The sequence below is a fragment of the Canis lupus genome, chromosome 30 (genome assembly GCF_011100685.1).
Source record: "Canis lupus familiaris isolate Mischka breed German Shepherd chromosome 30, alternate assembly UU_Cfam_GSD_1.0, whole genome shotgun sequence".
In the NCBI taxonomy this organism is placed as follows: domain Eukaryota; kingdom Metazoa; phylum Chordata; class Mammalia; order Carnivora; family Canidae; genus Canis; species Canis lupus.
The window spans coordinates 5922845-5948176 of NC_049251.1; the positions used below are offsets into that span (position 1 = coordinate 5922845).

General features: G+C 34.2%; 1 protein-coding gene across 3 annotated transcripts in view; it reads left to right on the forward strand.

Moving 5' to 3' along the window:
* SPRED1 (sprouty related EVH1 domain containing 1) overlaps positions 1-25332 on the forward strand; it is a 120363-nt gene that overhangs the window by 46858 nt on the left and 48173 nt on the right. For 2 of the 3 annotated variants that reach the window (XM_038580012.1, XM_038580010.1), the window contains exon 2: positions 14447-14621. In XM_038580012.1, the coding sequence (XP_038435940.1) occupies positions 14447-14621 (175 nt within the window). The remainder of the gene's footprint in view (positions 1-14446; positions 14622-25332) is intronic. The other variant, XM_038580011.1, reaches the window with a different exon arrangement.

Here is a 25332-nt window from a genome sequence, read left to right on the forward strand (position 1 = left end):
CAAGCAGATTTTGCACTGAGCCCAGAGCCTGATGCAGGACTGGATCCCAGGACCCTGAGATCATGATCTGGACCAAAATCAAGAATCAGGTGCTCAACTGACTGAGCCACCTAGGTGCCCCTTATAATTTGTTTCGTTATTAATATTTCCTATTTGTTCATACATAACTTTAATCATTTTCCTGGTTTTCTTTACTCTGAGGTCATTTATGACAGTTTATTTGAAATGCTTGTCTAATAAGTCCAAATGTCTTTGCTTCCTCAGGGACAGTTTCTGTTAATTTCATCTGTCAATGGACCAGGCTTTCCTATTTCTTTTTATGCTTTGTAAATTTTTGATGAACTGAACAATTTGAATATTATGATGTTATAGCTCTGGAAATCAGGTTCTTCCCACTCTTCAGAATTTGTTGCTGGTTGTGGGCTGTAGTTGTTTAATTTTCTAAACTATAAGGTCTTTATTCTTTGCTGTGTGTGGTCTCTGAAGTCTCTCTTCCTATAACCTGGGATCATCTCATGTTTGACATTTCCTTGAACTCTAGGAGCTGAGAAAGACAGAAAAACTCTCCCAGTCTTGTCACATTATCTCTTTATCAGAGCACTTCTTCAATGCTTAGCCAAGCCATTTATAGCTGCCTTACCCTTTACTTCCCACTTGTGCTGAGGTTAGAGGTTCAGCCCGAGATTCAAACTTTTAAAGTCTTTTAGAGCTTCTCTGCCTTGGGTGTGCATGTGGTTTTCTAAATTCCCCAGTCTATAACATCAGTTTTGATTGCTCTAATTACTTAAAACTGTCTCTCCAGCTTTTCCTCCCAGGTTTTTGGTACATTTATTACTGGCCATCTGTAATATTTTGCCCTTGACAGCAGCTGATGGTTTGTTTGCCTTACGATGTGTTTGAAGAATGCAGGCACCTTTACGTGCCTCCAGATGTAGTTCTTTGAGACTGAAGTCTGGCTCTACTTTCTCCAGAGCCAGGGACCAGGATCCCATGCTGAGAACATAGGTTGCCATGTTTAAGACCACCTTGGAGATGGGGTTAGACTAAGGGCAAGTGCCACAAAGCTTTCCTACCATTCTTAAGTTGCCCTTAGATGTAACATTTGCTTGGTTGCTGTAAATCTTTGACTATTTTCTAGAGTTCTGACAAAGTTGATTCTATTTGCTTTGCTTCTTAGTATTTCTGTTGAGGGGGTCGGCCCTTGGAGCTAACCTTCTCTGGTGTTTTCACGGTCAGCCTACTCTTTCTGCTTTTTAATTGTAACTATTAGAAAATTAAAGATTATATATATGACTTGCATTATATTTCTATTAGACCACACTGCCGTAAGGTATTACATTTTCAGTGAAGTAATGTCTGAAATTCTCAAAGGTCCTGCAATTGCACAATTAGGATTAGCTATTTGCCATTATACTTTTTTTTCTTAAAGATTTTATTTATTTATTAATGATATTTTATTTATTTATTCATTCATGAGAGGCAGAGACTCAGGCAGAAGGAGAAGCAGGCTCCACGCAGGGAGCCTGATGTGTGAGTTGATCCCGGCGCTAAACTGCTGAGCCACCCAGGGATCCTTGCCATTATACTTTTTAATTCTCAGACTACTAGTATGGCATTTTTAGGGAACCTCTAAACTTCTATAGGATGAAATATTATTAACATTGTGTAATTATGTATCTACATTATTGAAGGTTCCTAAATGTTGACTAGATTCTCATCTGATTGTTTATTTTTTAAATTTTATTTATTTATTTGAGAGAAAGAGAGAGGAGAGAGAGTGTGCACAAGCAGGGGGGGGCAGCAGACAGAGGGAGTAGCAGGTTCCCCACTGAGCAGGGAGCCCCATGTGGAACTCCATCCGAGGACCCTGGAATCATGACCTGAGCTGAAGGCAGATGCCCAACTGACGGAGCCACCCAGGCGCCCCTGATTAAGTGTTTAAGTCAAGTTGGGCTGTCTGATTTTTTTCCAGAAACACTCTTGATAGATATTTATGAGAATTTCTGAGCATTCTTCGTGCTTCTTCATCTGATTTTCTTTTTTATTTCTGGATTCAATTATACAAGCATTTATTAAATATCTGCTTTATGGAGGTACTCTTAGGACTTTCAAGTGTTGGGCATATCCAGAACCATTAGATATTTATTTTGGTGATTTTTAAAATAACTGTATGGAGAGAGATTTCCTTTTTCTCAGGAGATTATTCTGCTGATTAATTTTGGTCCCTACCACTGGCTCCATAACTTTATAGCATCCTCACCTTGTTTGCATAATCAGTGAAGAATTGGCATCCTAGATAAACAGAGTTGTCAGCTTATCCTCATTATTCCTCGGTTCCTTGCCATTAAATGCCAAGGCACTGTATACATTCTCAGCATGGGTAAAGCTTCACTCAATATTTGCCTCTAGATGTATTTGAAAAAGTAAATGCTCAACATTTCTACTAAATAAGGCTACATGTGTAAAATCATATAGAAGGAATTGGCAACATATTAAAAAGTTGGAGATCCTAATATAAAGGATTCTGCTGAATTCTTTAGTGAAAACATCTTATTTATGTTGACAATGAAAGAATTACTTTCTCAGGAGTGACATCTGAATCTCCCTGCATCTGTTTCCTGACCGAAGAGGAGTAATCTCTTACCAGATGTTCTTGCTATTGACCTGATGTACTTAGATGAGAATTACTTCATCTTAGTCATAAACCCACAAATTTTTCATTAATAGTTCTGGTAGCACAGATAAGATCAGGCAATATAATTTACCAAAGACAACGAGAAACGAGAGAAATAGATTACTGTGTCTTTCTGTGTGGTAAAAAAAAAAAAAAAAGGAACTTCTCATATAATTACATAGGGATATACACAAGGATATCATGTACCTTACCTAAATCAGAAAAATGGGACAGTGTCACCGTTTTTTGCTTTAAAGAAGAATTATTAATCATAGCTAACTATCAAGTATGAAATATGTTGAGTCTTCTGTTCACACTTTATATGATGGAAGCATTTACAAAAGGTCCTCAGCCTAATGATAGGCATTAGGGAAGATTTTTTGAAAAGTAAGAAATATAATAATATCTATAATAATACAGATAATGTACTGTCATTAGAGATTGCCCGTGTTCACCTTGGAGTCTGTAAGAATTCCTCTCTGCTAAAGCTATGTCTGCTTTCAAAGGTAGAAATCATTTTTCTTCTATTGCTTGGAATCCTTCTCAAGCCTTTCCTTCACAAAACCTTGATCTGGGGTGAAATATTAGGAGGACTAAGGAATTCCCTCCCCTGCCTTTCCACCTTCTATGTTTGTATTGCTTTATAATATATCTATTATTTATATATCCAACATGAGAGTATCCAACTTTCTTCAGGCAAAACCTTACTTCCTTAATGAGCTTAGTATCTTTAGAAGAAATACATGCATATGATGTAATTTAATTTGTGGGTTGTTCTATGGAAATGTGTGGAGGAGGCTGAGATGCTAGGCTATATTTGAACAAGTCTGTTTCTAGGGAGAACTATACATTGTAAATAGATGGGAACAAAGATTGATTGTTTCAGGTTCTTGGGAGGGATTCAGCCTGCAGAGCCGGGCAGGTTTTGACATCAGGGAGGGCAACAAGGCTGTTAAAAATCAATCTGCATTCTGCTAAAAATTCATTGTTGTAGTATAATGACAAGTGTACAAAAACTGCTAGCTCTTGTTACAGACAAGTACCATTTTGAGATCATAGCCCTTCAAAAAGTGTGCATATGTGTGTGTTTAAGAGTTTGGTAAATACATTTTTAAAAAAAATTTTTAAAAATTTATTTATTCATGAGAGACACAGAGAGAGAGAGAGAGGCAGAGACACAGGCAGAGGGAGAAGCAGGCTCCATGGAGGGAGCCCGATGTGGGACTTGATCCCGGGACTCCAGGATCACGCCATGGGTCAAAGGCAGGCACTAAACCGCTGAGCCACCCAGGGATACCTGAACCTTATTTTTAATAAGGTACCTTATTAAATGTATATTTAATGAACCTTAGCAAAGATATATTAAGATATTTTTCATGTACCTTAAAAAAAAAAACAAACCCCAAACCTAATAGAACTTAGAGATCAGCTTACTTGACACTATAAAGAGCTTCCTCATTTTTATCATGGCTAAATAGTATTGCATTCTTATAAGTGGAAAACTTTTCCTGACAGTGAGACTGTGGTCAGAAAGAGATGTGACTACAGAAGGATGAGAGAGAAGCAATGTTCCTGGCTTGGAGAATGGCCACAATCCAAGGAAGTGGGTGTCTTTTAGAAATTGGATAAGACAAGGAAATGTATTCTCTTCTTTATCATCCTGAAAGAAATACAAAGCTGCTAGCAACTTAAGTATAGCTCAGTGCAGCCCTTTGGACTTCCAGGGCACAGAACTGTATAAATTTGTGTTGTTGTAAGCCACTGTTTTCAGTAATTTATTATGGAAACAATAGAAAATGAATAGGTATATTCTATACATTTTTTTAAAAAAAATTTTATTTGTTAATAAGAGAGAGAGACAGAGACAAAGGCAGAGGAAGAAGCAGGCCTCCTGCGGGGAGCCCAATACAGGGCTCAATCCCTGAACCTGGGTCATGCCCTAAGACACGCCCTAAACTGAAGGCAGATGCTCAACTGCTGAACCACTTATGTTCCCCTATGCTATACATTTTTTTTCTCATTTTGTTACTCCTTTTTTTTACTATGTTGTTTATGGTGTTTTTCCTATGCAGGGTTGTTTTTTATAATTGAATTTATCCTTTTATTTTGTAATGGCCTCTGGATCTTAGGCCTTTCATGCTGTAAAATTATTTTTATTTATTTATTTATTTTTAAAGATTTTATTTGTTTATGACACACACACACACACACACAGAGGCAGAAACACAGGCAGACGGAGAACCAGGCTCCATGCAGGGAGCCCGATGCGGGACTCAATCCCGGGTCTCCAGGATCATGCCCTGGGCTGAAGGCAGCGCCAAACTGCTGAGCCACCCAGGCTGCCCTGTAAGATTATTTTAAAACTTAACCATTTCATTTCATTTCATTTCATTTGAATGCTTTTATCTCATCACAAATTCTGGTATTGTTGGTTCCCTGTCTTCTGTGTTCTGATCTCTTAGTGACAATGACTATTTTTTATAGTTCAAGTCTTCTAACAAAATACTAACAAAGTACTTCAAAAGATGAAATCATATCATCAGTGCTGGTGATTAAAGAATCGGGAGAATTAACAGTGTTGGGTCCAGAAGCAGGAGACATACAAAGTTGTAAGGGTTTTAAACTACTTTGGTAGGTTGATGATACTGTTTAGCAGAACCTAGAGTAGTTGACTCTACAGGGATAGTTTGTGAGTAACCCTTTATCGTTTTTAGATTTTAGTTTTGTTTCTCCTTTTTCTGGAAGACTTCCCTAGATGCCTATGTCTTGGTTGGAAGTGCTTCCATCATATAAGCAGTATGTGCAAGAGCTAGAGAACTGGTACTTAATACTTAGCTGTGGCTAACAATTCTTACTCAAAGTAAAAAGCTATCTCCTGGGTTTATTAACAAATAAATGCAGAATGAGAAATTTAGACAATTTCATAATGCAGATATTTTAACATCATATAGTTGTTTTAATATGTGAAGGCATTATAAAATAGTAATATTTATTGGGCAGCAAACTGTGAGCCAGGTACAATACTAAGCACTTTACTTGGATTTCCTTATTCACTTTTCAAACACAGCAGTAGATAGTTATTATCCCCATTTACAGACCAGGAGACTAGGGGTACGGAGAGCAAAATAATTTAATTTGCTCAAGATTATAGCTTTTAAATGATGCAAATGCCTTTGGAATCTAAGAAGTCTGACTGTTAAACACAATGCTATTAATTGCCATGTGATGCTTTGGTGATTACTGTGGAAAATAATATTTGCTCCAAGTTTAAAATTGTTAATACAAATGAGTAATTCGAGACCTTTATCTTTATAATCCAACTCTGTCTTTCATATCCTTATCTGTAAAATGTTGAAATAGCCTATCTCATTAGGGTTGATGCAGTCAAGTTCTACTATTCTTGGTCTTAGAGAGATTTTTAGAAACATAGATGAGAGTATTCTACTCTGTTGATAGTTGTCACCCTGTGGTCTCTTTATTGTGATAAAATAGAGTACTAACCTTGAGTATGGTATGAAAGACTTGATACAGAAAGGTCCAGAAAGTTAACTTAATATTGGTCCTTAAACATGACATACTTATGTCATGTACCCTCTGTGGAGTGTCATTAGCTTTTTTTCCACGTGATAGACTGCTGTTTAAAACCCACATCAGGGGATCCCTGGGTGGCTCGGCAGTTTAGCGCCTGCCTTTGGCCCAGGGCGCGATCCTGGAGTCCCCGGATCGAGTCCCGCGTCAGGCTCCCGGCATGGAGCCTGCTTCTCCCTCCTCCTGTGTCTCTGCCTCTCTCTCTCTCTCTCTCTCTCTCTATCATAAATAAATAAATAAATAAATAAATCTTTAAAAAAATTTAAAAACCCACATCAAATATGAATGTTAGCTATCTCTTATACTTCCCATTTTGTGTTAACATTTCCCACTAAATTTTGAGCTTCTAGGAAGAGATCATAACTTTTAAATTTTGTTTATGTATGAGGCATATGAATAAATGCTTACTGGATAAGTGAATAGATGAATGGGTAGTAATGGGATTATCGTGTGAATATCATCTGCATGTTTTATAGTTGAGAAAACAAGTACTTATACTGTGAAGTTCTATATCATTGTAATTTACTTCTATTAAATGCTTCCTTTTTAACTCTTATACTCAGCCTCTGTAATAATATTTAATACCTGGATAGTAGTATTTACTTTAAATATACTCTTGAAGACATGGAATGTTTGGTCACTGTAAATATATCCTTATGAAAAAATATAAAGTCTTATTGTACTGAACAAATCTTAAGGGATTCTGGTTTTTGTTTTTGTGTTTTTTTTGGAGGGGAATGGAAAATAGTTATCTTTGCCTCCTGTGTGTGAATTGCTTTTATCTCCTCAGGAAGATTTGCCCTCATCTTTTGTATTAGTTTCCTGTTGGCTACTATAACAAATTACTACAAACTTAGTGGTTTAAAATAACACAGTTTTGTTATATTGTAGTCTGAAAGTTAGACATCCAAATAGATCTCACTGGGCTAAAATCAAGGTATAGTGGGGCTGCATTCCTTTTGAAGGATCTAGGGAATCCATTCCATTGGCTTTTCCAGCCTTCTGGAGGCCTGCATTCATGGTCTCATGACCCCTTTTTGTATCTTCAAAGCCAAGAAGTATAGTATCTTCAAATCTCTGATTCTGACTTCCTCTTCTGCCCCCTTTTCCCACTTCAATTGATCTTTAGTTTCATTTTTGTTTTCTGGATGTTAGTGTATTTCATGGAATATACTGGAAGCATGGTATTTTTATGATTTGCTTAAGAGAGAATAATGTAACTCCACCTAACCAGCATTCAGGTTAACTCATTTATGGAAATATCATCTTCACAAATCTGTAAATTATGGGGCCTAAAAGTCTTTTGCGGAGCATCTTTGCCCTTGCCCTTTAGATAGAATATTCTTAATCTCAGGCTTGTAAACCTCTTGGAAGGGACTGTGAATCCCCCAAATTGTATTCAAATATGATTTTTTTAAAGCTATATATGTATCTTCTTCAGGGGAGATAGTTTGTAGCTTTAATCACAATTTCAGTAGTATCAGTGATTACCCTGAGTCCCCAATTTAAGAACCATTACTGTACAGAACAAACAAAATTACTTGTACAGTTCTAGCTTTTTCTCAGATCTGTTTCCTAAATGTGTACCTTTCTAATTGCCTATTGGTCAGCCATTAATGGTCTAACTGACTATTCTTAAAGTTATCATTTCTGAAATACTTTCCCTTTTTCTCTCCTTTTCTCTCTGTCCTTCTCTTCTTTCTTCTTTCCTGTCCGATCCCAGTGCTCCTAATGGACTTCATTCTGAGAACAGTTTGGTTCCAAGGTCTTAAGTGTTTGTGATTTTTTCCCCCTCTTTTCTGCTAGAGACTGCTGATAGTCCCTTGTATCTTTTCTTTTCTCCTTTTTTCTTTCTTTCTTTCTCTCTTTCTCTCCCAATTTTTAGTTGGGCACACAGGAAAATATAGACTGGAAATATAGACTTCATTTCCCACATTCCACTACAGGTTGTGGTATTGTGACAAAGTGATAATCAGAATTATTTATGTAAATATAGTTACTAAGGTACTTTAGTATGTAAAATTTGTTATAATAACTTCCTCAGTAATAACCATTCTCTCCTTGTTAAACATTTTTCTGTAATTTCAAGCTTTATAATTTTTTTTTGCTTTATAAGTTTATATATGAAAAATCCTCTTTAGGTAGGAACCTTCTCAGGTAAGGGCGTAAATGATGTATATTGGCAACATCATTGTAATAATTGGGCAGTGTTTTGGTGAAAATATAATTGAGCTCCATTTGAAGTAATGGAAAAGGTGAAATTGAAAAAAAAAAAGATACACCTAGAAGTGGTAAAGCATGGAAGGGTAGGAAGATTTAGAGGTTGGGTTAAGCTTAGAAATGGAATGGAGGGATCCCTGGGTGGCTCAGCAGTTTGGCATCTGCCTTTGGCCCAGGGCGTGATCCTGGAGTCCCGGGATCGAGTCCCATATCGGGCTCCCTGCATGGAGCCTGCTTCTCCCTCTGTGTCTCTGCCTCTCTCTCTCTCTATGTCTATCATGAATAAATAAATAAAATCTTTTCTTTTTTTTAAAAAAAAGAAATGGAATGGAGAAATTTTCTGGTACAAATCCATATTAGACGAGAGTGGACCCTAGATAGAAAAAGAAATTAATAAAGGTAGGTCTCAATTCACCAGCACTATATACAGCAGATTTGATTGCCATGCCCAGGGGAACAGAAGTCTGAGAAGCAAAGACCAAGTTGGATTTAATTTCTGATCAGTGGTCATGGGCTATACAATTCAGTAGATACATGAATATTTGTACTTCCAGACATGGTGATTTTCAGGACTTTCTTACTTTCATAGGAAGTAGAGAATTGTTTGCTTAAATGATTTTAAAATTAAAATAGGTATGTATGATATCTTATAGAAAGTCACCAGCACAAATCATAAAGGAAGAGAAATACATTTGACCATGGTAGAAGAAAAGCTTTGTTCTTTGAAAGACATTACAAAAATTAAAAAAGCCATAGATCAGAATATACTTATAATTCACATAATTGGCAAAGGATTACCATCTATTATATAGGGAATTTATGCAAATCAGTAGAAGAAAGACAACTCAGTTGAAAATCAGAGATAATATAGAAAGAATGAAGAGAGCAAGAAGGCATTTGGGTCGATGTATATAATAGGCTTACTAATAACAGAGCAAGAGTATTCTATAAGGGAGATGGGAAACTAAAAAGAAGGCCATTTTTAGGCCAAGGATATTTTGTATATTAGAGTGTTGGGGCTTGTAGGATTTTCCATAACTGTACTGATTTGATAAATGTTTTTTCCAATGTGCAAATTTGAAAATGCAACTGTAATAGGCATTTACCATAAACTACAATAATGTACAGTTTTAGAGTTATTCTGAAATATGTATAACACAGTACTGCTATTTCAGAAGAAACCACATGGATCAACGTAAGACAGGCAAAATTTATCTTCGTGTTTGGTCCTCTTCTTTTGCCTTTAACTTTACTGAAGTACCAGTTGAAAATTCTAGAAAGTAAAGGGTGGTGACTAAGAATTTTAGATAGTTTAGAACACTTGCTTAACCCAGTCAATAAGTCCTCCTGGCTCTTTCACTGAAATAGATCCCAAATCAGTTCATTTCTTTTGTGTCCATTATTGTCACTCAAGGCCAATCCAGCATTACCTCTCACCTGGACTTCTGCATTAGTTTTCTAATTTGCTGACTATAGGAGAAAGAATATATTTGATACAATTGTTCAGCTGAGATCAGAGATTAGCAGTTGAGATACAATTTAGATTTTGAAGAATATAATGGAAACCCAGCTATGTTTTACAATAAGAGCCTCTAAATTTAATTAGAATAAAAGCTAATCTGAAAAGTGTTTATTATGTAGTCCACCACCACAGGGAAGAATAGAGCTTTAGTTTGAACTGTTTCAGAAAATTATATTAAAGAACTAATTATTGTCAGATAGACTTTTTATAAAAACATGAATCACTAAAAACAAGTACCTTTCAACTAAGTATTAAAGCAGCTCAGGAAAGAAATTGTGCGTTCTTAGCAAAAAGAATAAGTTGTCATCATAAATAGCTGTTGTCTAAGAGTGATAGACTACAAATATGATACACAGAGAGAGTGAAAATCCAGCAAGTTGTTAGCATTTTAACTCCAAGTATTATTTTTATTTATTTTCCACATTTATTAAAATGGGCTTCTGTTTACATGATCAGGGAAAAATGTTTTTTTGTTAATTTGAATAGAATAATACAATTTGGTTCCTTGCTCTAAAGTTAAAGTCACTTTTATCTAAGGAGAGGATGACAAGTACAAATTTTATTATGCTACAAGGCAGATATGACAACTTGTATGAGCTGCCATTACTCTTTAGATGAGGTTACATATTTTAGACAAAAGAGTTAACTACTTTTATTTGGGATGAATACATTTGAATAGATTATAAGGTAAATAGATTGTAAGTAGATAGATTATAGAAAGGTAAATAGATTATAAGAATTAGAAGCACAGGTGAAAAGATTAACATTGGCAGGAAGGAAGGCCTGTCTTTAAAAACAAACAAAAAACCCTGCCCCACACATTTATGGAACAACTTGAAAAATTTTATGGTACATATTCTAATATTAGGTCTTGAAGCTGGAGGCTGTTATTAAATTATAAACTAATAAAGGCTGTGGTGGGGGGAATACAAATTTATTTATATAAGCTCATGGAATACTTTAAAGCTTGAAGGATCAGCTTGAATAGATAAGGGAAACTGACATATTTGGTATAGTTGAAAGCATGAGATTTTAAAAAGTATATAAATTACTGATCAGCTTTAAAACTTTTTTTATTGTAAAATGAACAGTGAATCAGGCAGCCTTACTCTTCTACCTAAAATGATCTTTGTTTTATTTGACTTTCCTGGAAAGGACAATACATCTCTTCTAGGTGGCACTTTATAAAGTAGAAAATGTAATCAGGGTAGCAAAGCGAATTAATGTTAGGGATACTTTAAAAAAAATGCATTAAAAGTTCTAAAATATTTATAGTATCTTGAGTAAAGCCAAGATAGTTAAGATATAAATTTTATATTTAAATTACTTTTAATTTATAGATATTAATTATAAAATAATTTGGAAGAAACAGAATTGAAGGGAAAATACCTTACTTCACCATCCCAAAAAGCTACCTAAGGTTTTTATATTTTTTTCTAGTAATTTTATTTATGGAGTTTTTTTGTATGTTTATTTTACAAACATTTTTGTAAAATAAAAAATATGCCGAGAAACATTATACAAATTGTAAATGAGAATTAGTGAGATTCAAAGATGAAAAAATAAGGGTCTGTTCTCTAAAGAAGTTAACTACTCTTATACTCTAAAATCAAAATATACCCTGAGCTTCTGAATGGGTTATTTTACTCCTTGGGTTTTCTAAGTCTTGTAGAACCTAGGATAAAATTCTTAAATGTCCCAGTTTACTGCATAATTAGATAAGGAAGAGTCAGGATCTTACAGTAAAATAAATACTTAAATGCTTGTTGAGAACTTGAATTTTGGTTTTTACCCAAGTTCTACGTTTGTGACTTCATTAAACTTCAAAGGTATTGACCTTTAAATGAATGAGTTTATAGTTCACAGACATTTAAGCTGAACCTAATATTTCTAAGTTATGTGCTATGCTTCTGTGGAATCCTTAGGTTAAATAGTTAACAATCCAAACGCCCATTGTCTAGTATTGATTCTATCCCTCCAAGCTGGTTCTCAGTGTAACAGGCTTCCCTGGCTTCTTGGTATACATGTCATACTTATTTATGGTAGAAGTACTTGTTCTGTCTCATCCTAAGATGGGATCTCATCCTCCCCATCCATCCTGGGGAGGATTCCAATTTGATACCTTTGTCAGACCAGCTTTTACACAATGTACTCAGCATAAACCAGTTCTCTTGAGTTGAAGATTGGTAAGAATGGGGTCTAGAGAGGAATCAGGGCCTCTAAATAACTGAATAATAAAAACTTTAGAACAGAACCTGTAAAGCTAAAGACTTGTAGCACTTCCCTTAAAGAATTAGTTTGACTCCAATAACAGAGAATTCTGGTTGACTGTGTACATTTTATTTTTTCCCAGGTCTTTGAATTACCAGGATGATGACTACAATTTTATTTCTCTGTTTTAGTATTAATAATTAGTACTTCTGTATTGTTTATGTGTCAGGCATTGCTTACATTTATTGAAAGTGTATACAGTAACTTTCTCAAGAACAAACAGCTAGTAAGTTGCTGAGCCAGGATCTAACTTGTGACAATACGACTTTAGACTCCTCATTCAACCACAACATAGTGACACTTTCAAAGTATACATCTTTCTGATGAAAAACTTTTGTGAAGAATATATAAAGAACTTCTAAAAATCAGTAATAAAAGCATAATGAAAAATGACCAAAGACTTAAAAAGAGGATGGCATAAAAATGGCCAATAGCCATATGAAAAGTTGTTCAACACCAGGAGTTATCCAGGGAAATTGGTATTAAAACCATAATGGGTTACCACTGCAGACTCAATATATGCAAACTCACTACAATGAGTAAAATTTAAAAGACTGGAAACACCAAATATCAGCAAGGATATGGAGCAACTGAAATTATCATGTATTATGATGGGAATGTATAATGGTAAAACCACTTTGGAAAGCAGTTTGTTAATTTCTTCTGTAGTTACACATACTATCCTGTTAACCCATCAGTTCCATTCCTCTAATTAGGAGAAATGAAAGCAGTTGTCTATAAAAAGACCTTTACAAGAATATTTAACAGCTTTATTCGTAATAGCCGGCAACTAGGAACAATCCAAATGCCCATCAACGTAAGAAAGAATAAATGAATTGTGATGTATTTATTCAGTGAGGAAACTATTTAGCAGTAAAAAAAAGTGTGAACTAATACGACAACATAATGAGTCCAATAAGTCAGACAAAAAGGGTACAAATGGTGATTGTATGATTCTGTAGATACTGAAGGCCCATAACAGGCAAAACTAGTTATTTGTTAGAAACAGAACAGTGGTCATCTATTTGATGAGTAGGAGGCTTAAGGGGATTTTTTGGAGTCATGAAAATGTTCCATATCTTGATTGTCATGTTGGTTATGCAGATGTGTACATTTGTCAGAATTTGTTGAATTTTATATTTAAGATCAGTATATTATTGTATGTAAAGTATAGCTCAGCAAAATAAATATGGAAAGCGGGAAAAAAAAAAAAAAGCTAGGAGGAGATTTCAGACAAGGACTAGGACAACAGAAATGAAAGCCAGCATCCTAACACTTTGAACATGCAAAGACACTAAGTAGCATAGAACTATTATATAGATCCTCAATTGATACGCACATAACCAAGATAAGTTTAAGCTATAGTTAATATAATTTTCTAAGAAGTCATCAAGGTACACCACTTGTAGAAAGGATTTCATTAATATTATATTAAAAGTTTGGAACTAAAATACTTAGATGTCATTAATCTAGAATATTAGTTTATGTGATGCATTTCTTAGATTTTACATAAAGAACAGTTGTGGTTAATATTGGCTAGAACTAGAAAGTGGTCTCTTTAGAGTCTGTTAAAAAGAGAGCATGACGAGTTTCTATAGATGAATCTGCTTGATAAGTTCGTGAAATAAAACATTTGTCTCTATATGATCTGTGATTAGAAGTTGTTAGAAGAAATAGGAAATGTGGCATCTGCACTAAGTGTGTTTGTTTCAGCATTTTATTTATGGTCTAGAAATGTTAGAAACGTAGAGATGTCACAATTAAATGTGCTAAAATACAGCAGTGATTTGTCTTGGTTATATTGCAACAGGTGGACATAAATAGACGTTTGATGGTGGTCTATATAGTTTTACAGTATTTATCTGTGGGGATCTTTTATTACTTATTCCATGGCAATCACATGTGCTTGAACTACTCAAATGATGAATTGAAACACGAGATCTGCAGTCTTTGATTGTAAGGTTTGTCTTCAAAATAAAGATTAACCTTTTAAGTTAGTTTCTGGTTCTTTTACCTCTTTTAAGTAGGTTACTTTGTGGACTATCAAGGAAATAGGAAACATTTTAGTTACCACACATTAATTAATGTCTTTGATTTCTCAAATAAGACTGACAGTTTGGCTGTTTCTTGTTTATGGGAAACCTAATTTCTAATCTTTGCATCTGTTTTAGTAATAGTTATGCACGAGTGCGAGCTGTGGTGATGACCCGGGATGACTCAAGTGGTGGATGGTTACCACTTGGAGGGAGTGGACTAAGCTGCGTCACTGTCTTCAAAGTCCCTCATCAGGAAGAGAATGGCTGTGCTGACTTTTTTATCCGTGGAGAGCGACTCAGGGACAAAATGGTAATAATGTGTCTACTGTTATAATTTTAAGATTCTATAGGATGAATTATCTACTTAAAGTTTGATTAGTATACCATTAGGAAAATGATTTTTGCCCAGGATCAGTGATTATGTTTCTAAGCTTTTTTAATGTTAAAGACGGAGAAATATGCCTCTTTCTTTCCAACTGGTACTCATTAATATGTATGTGTTAGAAGGAAGGTGCATTTTTTTAAAAATTAGGTTTAATGCATGAATAGTCCCCCCAGCTATTAAACCAGCTACCCTCTGCCTTTCCTTCTTTCTCACTACCCCCCAAGACTAGTGGCTGACAAACTATATTCCACTGGGTATTAGGAAATACCCAGGCCTGCCACATGTTTTTGTATGACCCATGAGTTAAGAATGGTTTTTACATTTTTTAATGATTGGAAAAAAAAAAAAAACTGAAGAAGAGTAATAATTTTGTGACACATGAAAATTACATAAAATTCAAATTTCAATGTCCATAAATCCAGTTTTATTCAAACATAACCTAGCTCATTCACTTCCATTTTATCTGTGGCTGCTTTTATACTATAATGACAGAACTGGATAGTTGCAGCAGAGACCATAAGTATCTGGACCCTCATGGAAAATTTTACTGGCTCCTACCCTGGACTCTGTTTTCTCAGGTTCTTTCTCTTAATTCTCTATTAATTTAGTTATTCTAGGCTTATAAGACTGATTGCCAGCCTAGTTTTTACACTACTATCTTCTACTCAGATGAGTATTTTCTTCTATCCATGTATTTTAAAATTTGAGTCTAAACTTTGATAGTGTTAGGCATTTACTCTCTTTTAATTGGTGTAGAAAGCTCTTTTTTTTCTTTCATTTCTGAGCCTCCCTCAAAAAAACTCAACTGTGATCATACCTGAAAAGCTGAGTAATGTTAATGTCATTTTGCATCAAGCAAAAGGAAAGCATGCATTTCGAAGCAAAATGAGAGTAAAATGCCAAGAATTTCCAAGACTCTTGAAAATAACTAGAATTTCCTTTCAATGCACAATTGTGGACTAGTTTGTGAGCCCACTTAGCATCAATAATGTTATTCTATTGAAAATGTGTTTTAAGTTCCAAATAATTCTTTTAATACACAAACGTTTTAAATAATTACTTTTAATTCTGGTTTGGTTTCTAGTTATTTTTTACTACTGAATCCCTTTAGTTATTTAGCAAGTTGCCCGACTTGCCTATGCCCCAGTTTCTGCCTCAGTTAAATGGGGAGTTACTGTAAATGCTCTTGAAAGCTTTCCAACTCTGTTTTTTGAGTTTATGATGCATTCCTGATAATGTCTCTCAATTAACCAGAATGTGGTTTTAGGATTGTAGGAAACCCCAGTTGAAGTCATAAGTGTATATAATAAATTTAACCTATCATCTCTAAAAGTTTAAATATTTAAAGGTGGTTTTGACCTTGCATAAGATGGTGGATGGCATATACTAATGCTTCTTTAAATAAGCCATATAAACTTTTAACCAAGAACCTATGGTCACCTCCCTTGGAATTTATGCTTGTCTGAGCTCATAATAACGGGTGTTGTTGGGGAAGTTGTAGATTTTAGGAACTGAATGAAATAGTGAAGATTTAAGGCATGTTTTAATTTAGGAAAAAAGAAGAGAGGTCAAAGATGGAGAAAGAGTTGGAGAAAAAAGCTTGCTAGAAAAAGCATAAATACAAAGAAATGATGACCTTGATGTCAATTAGAGAAAAGAAAATCAGAGTGAAACAGAATATTAATTACATTAATAAAAATGGATAGTTTACTTTAGGATAGATAATTCAATACAGGATTAAATCTGCATTAACTAGGAGTGAAGTTGGTCAGAGAAAGCTCAGATTGATTGATTGATGGTTGTTCAGAGTGTGGCTTTGACATAAAGCTACTGAGAATAAAACTGGGATTCAGAAAGAACACACAAAACTTATTTCCTTAGGTCAGGACTTAATTTGAGGCCGTAACCTAATCCTAGGGTATAGAGTCATAATAATAGATTAACAAGAAAATAGGTTTTTCTGAAAGAAGCACTGACCTAGGAATCAGAACATTTGTTTCACCTGACCATTTCACCTAGAGGAATCTTGTTATTTTTGAGACAGGGATGATAAGTGTATCTCTGTATAGACATTAAAGGAAAATCACTTTCAGTTGGAAGTTTGCCACTTAATAGGGATTAGCTGTAGTAAAGAGTTTTAGAGTTATGGGGACCTGTGTGACCAAAGGCAGAGGAAGTAATGCATGGATATAAATTGAAAATAGCAAAGTTTTGTGGAATCTCAAGACAAATGGGACAGGGACATTGAAATAAACAGATTATTTGGCCCCTTCTCCTGGGTAATACACATCTGACCAAGATACTTCTAAAACAATAATAGAATTGAAGTATGTATCTTTTTCATTATCACCACATTTTGGGATCATTAATATCCTTATCTGTAGATATTTTTATTGCTTGGTTTTATTTAATCCACTTTTCTGGATTCTAGTTTCATGATTTATCAAAAAAAAAAAAAGTACTTTATGACTATCAAGTCTGTAAGCTTAAAAATTCTTCCCAGGTTAATGATGGTTGACTTTAAAATCTTTGGTGAGTAAACTGCATTTTACTGTTGTCCCTATGTAATAGTTAATCAACGCTTGGTAAACATTGTGTTCTGTACCCATTTTTTATGTTACATCTTAGAATCTTCTACCTTACATGAATTCTAGAAATGAAGTAACATACCTGCCTTTCATACCCCATTAAAAAAACTTGTGTCCTTTAAGAAAGAATCAGTAATTAGTAATCTGAGACCACTTGTATAGTTAATTAAAGAAATACTAGGTAATATTTTAAAGAGTATGCATAGGGACGTCTGGGTGGCTCAGTGGTTGAGCGTCTGCTTTCAGCTCAGGTCGTGATCCCAGAGTCCTGGGATCGAGTCCCGCATCAGGCTTCTTGCAAGGAACCTGCTTCTCCCTCTGCCTGTCTCTGCCTCTCTCTCTGTGTCTCTCATGAATAAATTAATAAAATCTTAAAAAACAAAAAAAGAATATAAGTCAGAATACTGATTTCATTAATAGTAGTGAAGAAGAAAGATGGCTTTTCTCAAGGGTAAAAAACACTTTGGTAGAAGATTTTTTTCCAGCATTTGATTTACATTTACTTGTACTAAAAATGTCTTGTTACACTTCGCAAAGGGTTATATTTCACCTTTTTTTATGAGAGAGCATGAATAAAGAGCAGGCTGATTGGGATTTTTATCAGGAAGGTAGCATTTTGTGTAATTAGGTCAGTACTCATTCATTCATTTATTGGTTCATTCAGACAGGTTGGAAGTTGTTTACTATGATGCATACCTATAACTTGCCTGTTTTTATGACGCTTACAAAGGTAGAATTTATTTCTCAGGCTACCCTTTCATACTCTAAATTAGAGCTTTTCAACCTGTGTGCCATGAATAGGTTAAAGTGGCTGGAGCCTCTAGACTCCTTGCCTCTTCACCACCAGCTAGCTGCTCCTCCTCTTTCCTGGTTGTGTTACAAATGTTCTTTTTCTAAGTATGCCTGAGGAAGCAGTTGGGAAGTTCTGCTCTACATTGACTTTCATACTTTATTGGTGATTGAGAAGGAATTAAAAAGAAACACCAGGCTTTGGTATTGTAGCCTGAGATAATGAAATGTTACCTTTCTTCTAGACACTTGGGGTTGGGTGGAATAGTTTTCAAAATTGTTTTTTGGATTAATAAGTAAATAGGTTGTGGATAGAAATGGTTTTAAAAGTTAAAATGCCTATAAGATAATGGTTTTATTGTTTTAAAAGACATTTTTAAAATGGGGTTTCCTTCTGGTTACTAGAGCCTAAAACAAAATTAGAATGTTTGTTTCCTAGGAAGAAAATAAAGTGGTTAATATATAGCAGTGGCTTTTTTAAAAATGAGACTCCCCTACTCTCCACCTTTGGAAACCTTGTAAGATTGATCATCTTTCTGCCCTGGAATGAACTTTATAAAAGTACAGAACAACGATTTTCTGCTTAGCCTTCCCACTGTGCCTCTGTGAGTTATTCCATTGTGAAACCTCAGTCCTTCTAGAGAACTTTTCCTTCTCTGAAAATCAATTAAATTAACTAGCTTTTCTCTTAGGATTCAGGAGCTCTGTCTCTTGAAAGCTACTGATTCTATTCACCATAACCATAATACCACAGAGTTAGGGGGAAGAGTGGGAGTAGATATAGTTCAGCATTTTTACTGCTCCTTATTCCTCTTATGTAGAATATTACTCGATCATCCATGTATATACATCCCTCTGTTGACACTATGCCATTCAGATCATTCTCTAGCTTTCATTTTCATCCATTGGCCGTAGCAGTTCCTTTGCATAGCCAACTTTTCCACATCTGAGCCTCATCATTGTTTTTGGCGGCTTTTCTTTGCATAGTCTTGACCTTCTGGTCTTTATTTCAGCAACCTACTTTCCTGGATCTGGTTGTTATTCAAAGCTGTTCTATTTGAGGAATTTTACAATTTCCTGTCATTTCTATTTTATTCCCCTTTTCTTGCTCTTAGGGTGTTCTGCTTACTGTATCACTTTGTACCTCCAATTTTCTCCTGATTTCACTAGACTCCTTCTGGCTTCAGTATCTTTCTTATTATTTTCTTTTTTAAGCCAGTCTAAATTTTTCTTGTCAATCATTCAAACCACGCTCATTCATATTTCAGTCGCCAGTATGTGCTGAGTTCTTGGCTCACCTTGCACTTAAGGAACTTCATTGAATCCTGCACTACTAAAAAGAAATACTCTCTTTGTAAAAGTGAGTATTTCATGTAACAAATATTTATTGAGTAGCTACTTAGTGCTAGACACTGTTCTAGGCACTGGGTTATGTAAATAAACAATATCCCAGTTTTTAAGGCAATATGCATTTGGTGAGAGACAAAGAAATATTATAATAAACAAAACAAATACTATGCTAGACAGTTCTAAGTGCTAAGGGGAAAAAACAAATCCGGGAAAGGAGATAGGGAATTTTTTGTAAGGAGGCTTGTTAAAACTTTAGGTAGGGATAACCAAGGAAGGTTTTATTGAGAAAAAGTAGGTAACATTTGAGTAAAGATTTCTATTTGGATAAGGCCTTATGTTTAGTTTATATGTTTGAATTTTCAAGTCTTGAGTATCCTTAAAGTAGAGGAATCTGTATTTTTTGGCTGAGACTTTATGCTACACTATGCAAGATCTTGAACTTTTTTTGTGGACTTGGTGAATGGATTCATATCGTTCAACAGTAACAGTCGTAGACCTAGAAATTAGCGATTCTTCCATTTATTAAAAAAAGTGGTTTTTAAATAAAAAGTGACTCTTTCATTCTTTTCATCTCTGCTATTCTCCTGTCTTGCCTGTATTCCTGTAGATAAAGCTCCTAATAATTTTCATGGCCCAGTTTTACTTAACTTTCTCTAGCTTCTATATTGCTTATCAGACTGAACTTATAAAACCTGGGTCTAATATTTCTTTAGTAATCCAAAAATTACCTTGAGACAGTTCTGTCTCCTTATCTCAACACAAAAAAAATTATAATCTGGTCACTACTTGTTTTTTTTTCTTTTTTTTTTTTTTCCTAGCTGTCTTGAATTTATCTGCCTATTGCCCAAAGCAGTCCCTTTTCATGATGTTGCATTATTCATTCATGATTCACCAAAAGCATGTACTGAAATTATGGAAATGCCTTCCCTTCTTTTACATTAACTAAATAACTGTAAAGATAGCATGTTAAGAGTTTATATGGAATAGAGAACGTAGGCAGACAGCTTGTGAGTCCTGAGGAAATGGTAACAGAAGGAACAATTGCCTTTTTATTGTCACAGGTAAGGTCACAGATAGAAAAAACAGGAAAATTGTGTTAGAGAAAGCACCTTGGGCAAACCAGTTTTCCTGGGAAGAATTGGAATGCAAGAAATGCTAATAATATTCATCTAATCCAAAATTACCAATTCTTTTTAGGGTCAATCCATTGAAAAGATAATAAATTGTACTATTAATGACTTATATGTCTTGCTGTGAATTTTGCGACTTTCTCCCAGCAGAGAAAGAATTAAAGAGTTAATTCTTTATTCTTTGCCAATATTCCTTGAGAAAAAAAGCTGCCTGTTGTCATTTCTATTCTTTCTCTTCTGGAGCCGAGCAATAGCTGTTCCTTGAAAATTAAGATTTGGAGTATGTCCCACATTACCTTTCTGGTTGCTTTTATTTTGTCTTTTCAGAAAACTTCAGCTTAACACTTGCTTCAGCACTCTCTTTAACTACCTATAGTATACTTCCTCTTTAATATTTAATTATTAGTTTTAAAGTAATATTTCATTCTTTAATGATTGATTTATACTGGTTAATATGGTCTTTCAGGCTCATCAGGATTATCTTGGCTTCATATTTCTGCTTTATACCTGATGGTGATATACTGCACATCCCTTCCATTACATTCTAACTGCCATTAAACTATTAACAATAGCTAATAGCCTCCCTGATAGCTAAATTAAAGCTCAAACTCTTGGACCCCAAATTATTGACTTCAGCTATAAACATTTCCTAACTACTTTTGCTTTATTAGAATCTAAATATAATGTAGCATACCTTTAACTGATTAGTTGATTGATACTATTCTTTTAATCAATCAACAGGTACTTGAGTGCCTTCTATCTGCTAGACTTTTTAAGTTTATGATATGCAGTCTGAGGGTTTGACTTCTTATATTAAGAAGTCTTCTTATATTAAGAAGAAGTATAGACTTCTCATATTAGTCTGTTTGGCACCCATAACAAAATGCCACAGATAGCTGCCTTAAACAGTAGAAATTTATTGCAAAGTCAGAGATCTAGATGCCAACTGATTCATTTTCTGATGAGAGCTTTTCTTCTTGATTTCAGAAGGATGCAGTTCAATCCATACCAGTGCTTATTCAGTTCTCCTGGTTTGTCAATTGCTAAGCAAATATTTCACTTTTTAACTACTTTTAATTTATGTAGAGTTTAATATCTGCTAATACTAGTTTCCCCCCTCATTATTCGTCTTTACCCTTTTTGCTCATTCAGAACATTAAACAATTTTTCTTTTGGTATAGGTACACTCATTTAAGTTTTTTGCCTACATACATAAAAAATGTGTGACTGTTGTAAATGATTTTTTTTGGGGGGGGAGATCATTTCTGATATCCTTTAAAGCTCATTCATGCAACTTATCTTCCTTTTGTATAGCATTGTATAGTTAGAACTTCGGAATAAGGTTAAATGTTTGTGCTAATGTTGGCTTCTTTGTGAATTTAATGGAATTTCTAGTGTTGCAGACACAAGTATGATTTACTTACTGCTTTCAGATATCCTTTATTATAAGAAAGTGTCCTTAATGTTTCTTATGTTCCCTCATGGAAGTTGATATTCATTTTTTGAAATCTAGTTTTGCGTATGTTCCAGAGACTTTGTAATTGATATTTTTATTCAGACAAATTATAGATTACTAATTGGTGTAAGGAATAATATGAAGAGATCCTGTTACTTTTTACCAAGCTTTCCCATTGGTAACATTGTGCAAAACAGTAGTATAATCATAATCAGAATGTATATTCACATTGATACAAGTCATCATATTCAGATTTTCCTACATGTACAAATTGGTGTGTATTTAGAACCATACAGTTTTACCACCCACAGAAAAGATACAGAATAACTCAGTAACCACAAGAATCATCCCTCCTGTTACTCTTTTATAACCACATCCACCTCCTCCTTGGCCTGGCAACCACTCATCTATTCTCCATTTCTGTAATTTTGTAATTTCAAAAAATGTATAATTGGAATCATAAATAAGTAACCTTTCAGGATTGGCTTTTTTCATTCACTGTTGTACCCTGAGGATTCATTCAGATTGTTGAGTGTATCAATACTTCCTTTTTATTGTTGGCTAGTGTTCTGTGATGTCTTTGTACCAGATTTGTTTAACCATTGACTCATTGAAGGACATCTAGGCTGTTTCCAATTTTATGCTATTGAAAATAAAGCTGCTCTGAACATTCATGTGCAAGTTTTTCTCTGAACCTAAGTTTTATTTCTCTGGAATAAATGACCCAAGAGTGCAATTCTTGAGTATATGATAGTTTTGTAAGAAACTGCCCAATTTTTTCCAAGAGTGGCTATGCTGTTACATTTCCATTAGCAAAGTATAAACGATCCAATTTCTAGGCATTCTTGCCAGCATTTTGTGTAGTTACTATTTTTTCTTATAGTCATTCTGATAGGTATGTAGTGAGAGCTCATCATGGTTTTAATTTGTATTTCCCAATGGCTAATGATGTTGAATATCTTTATATGTGCTTTTTGAACAGAAAAATATTCATGTCCTTTAGCTATTTTTCTCATTGAATTGTGTGTGTTTTTTTGTTGTTTTGTTTTGTTTTGTTTTTGATGTTGAGTTTTGAGAGTTCTTTTTATTTTCTATATACTTGTCCTTTGTTGGGATATATGGCTTGCAAATATTTTCTCCCGGTCTGTAGCTTTTCTTCTGTCTTCTTCGTGGGTCTTTTGCTGAGCCAAAGTTTTAAATTTTTATGATCAGTGTATCATTTTTTTCCTTTCACAGATCATGATTTTAGTGTCCGGTTCAGGGACTTTCTGTCTTGTCCTAAGTCTCAAAGATTTATCCTATTTTTTTCCTAAAAGTTTTATAGTTTTTATATTTTATATTATATTTAAGTCTTCAGTCAAATTTGAGTTAATTTTTATATGAGGTATAATACTAAGGTAAAAGTGGGTTTTGTTTTGCCTGTGAATGTCCAGATTATCCAGCACCATTTACTGTTTATCGCCTCCACAAGTATCACTTGTGTTACTATAGTTATTTTTTAAGCCCTCCCTTCCCTTGTATATAAGATAGTGATTTCTCTCATTTTATTCTTCTTTCTTAAGATTATTTTAGCTATTCTAGGGTCTGTGTCTTTCTATATAAATTTTAGAATAATCTTACCTATGTCTACCAAAATCCTTACTAGGATTTTTAATAGGAATTGTATTAAACCTATGGGTCAGTTTGGGGAGAATTGACATCTTTACTATGTTGAATGTTCTAACTCATGAATGTGGTTTGTCTCTAGTAAGGTCTGAATTCTTCCATTAGCATTTTGTGATTTTCAGCATGTAACTCCTGTATTTGTTTTGCTAAGTGTATTATTTTTCTTGGAGCAATTGTAAACGGTATTGGTGTTTATAATTTTGATTTCTGCTTGCTCATTATATAGAGATGTGGTTAATTTTCGTGTCCTGTTATCTTGTTGAACTATGAGGTGTTTGGATTCCCTGGGATTTTTTTAATATAGATAGTCATGTCATCTACAAATAGGAACAGTAGTATTCCTTCCTTTTTGATCTGTATGCTTTTTATTTCTTTTTCTTTGATTATTGTAGTGACCAGAACTTTAAGTGCTTTGTTCAAGAGTAATGGTATTAGGAAACGTCCTTGCCTTGTTTAGATCTTAGTGAAAACACATTCAGTCTTTTACCCTTGAGTAAGATGTTACTGCACAGTTTTTTTATAGTGCTCTTTCATGAATTAAGATAATTCTTCTATTTCTGGCTTACTGATATTCTTTATCATATATAGTTGCTAGAATTTGTCAAATGCTTTTTGTAGGCAACTGATATGATCATATCTTTAGCTTGTTGATACGACAGATTTTGTTGATTGATTTTTGAATGTTGACCCAGCCTTGTAGCCTAGAATAAGTCCTGCTTGGTCATGATGTATAATATTTTTATATATCATTGGATTTGATTTGCTACTATTTTTTTTTAAGTTTATTTACTTTTTTAAGTAATCTGTACACCCAATATAGGGCTTGAACTCATGACTCCGAGATCAGGAGTTGCATACTCTTCCAAATGAACCAGCTAGGTGTCCTGATTTGCTGCTACTATTTTATTAAGGAATTTTGTATTTAAGTTATGAGAGGTATTGGTCTGTAGTTTTGTTTGTTTATGGGTTTTTTTGGTATTATCATTGTCTGGTGTTGGTATTGAAGTAATATTGACCTCATAAAATGAATTGGGAAATATTCCTTCTTTTTCTGTTTTCTAGAAGAGATATTGTACAATTGGTGTTAGTTCATCTTTAAATATTGGGTAGAATTCTCCAGTTAAATCATTTTAATATAGAGAGATTTCTTGAATAGCTTTTAATTACAAATTCAATTTCTTTAATGGTTATAGGACTATTCAGGTTATCTTTTATCTTGATCGAGTTTTGATAATACACAATTTTCAGAGAATTGGGTCATTTCTTTCTAGTTATCTAATTTATGAAGGAAAAGTTTTCTTAGTACATCAATTATAGTTTTAAAGGCTGCAAGATCTTTAGTAAATCCTTTGTTTCATTCCTGAAATTGGTGATGTGTGTTCATTTTTAATTTGTCAGTCTTATTAGAGATTAATCAATTTTAGTGTTTTCTTTAAACCAGCATTTTGTTTCATTGTTTTTTTTTTTTTTTTTCTGTTTTCACTGATTGATTATTTCAATGGATTGGTTTCTGTTTATTATTATTTTCTTCCTTCTGTTTCCTCTGTTTTTCTTGTTCTAGTTTCTTGGGGAGGAACTTCAGTTATGGATTTGCGACCTTTCCACATTCCAATGTCCATAGCCTTTTGAAAAGCTTCAATTCACTGTAATATAAAGAT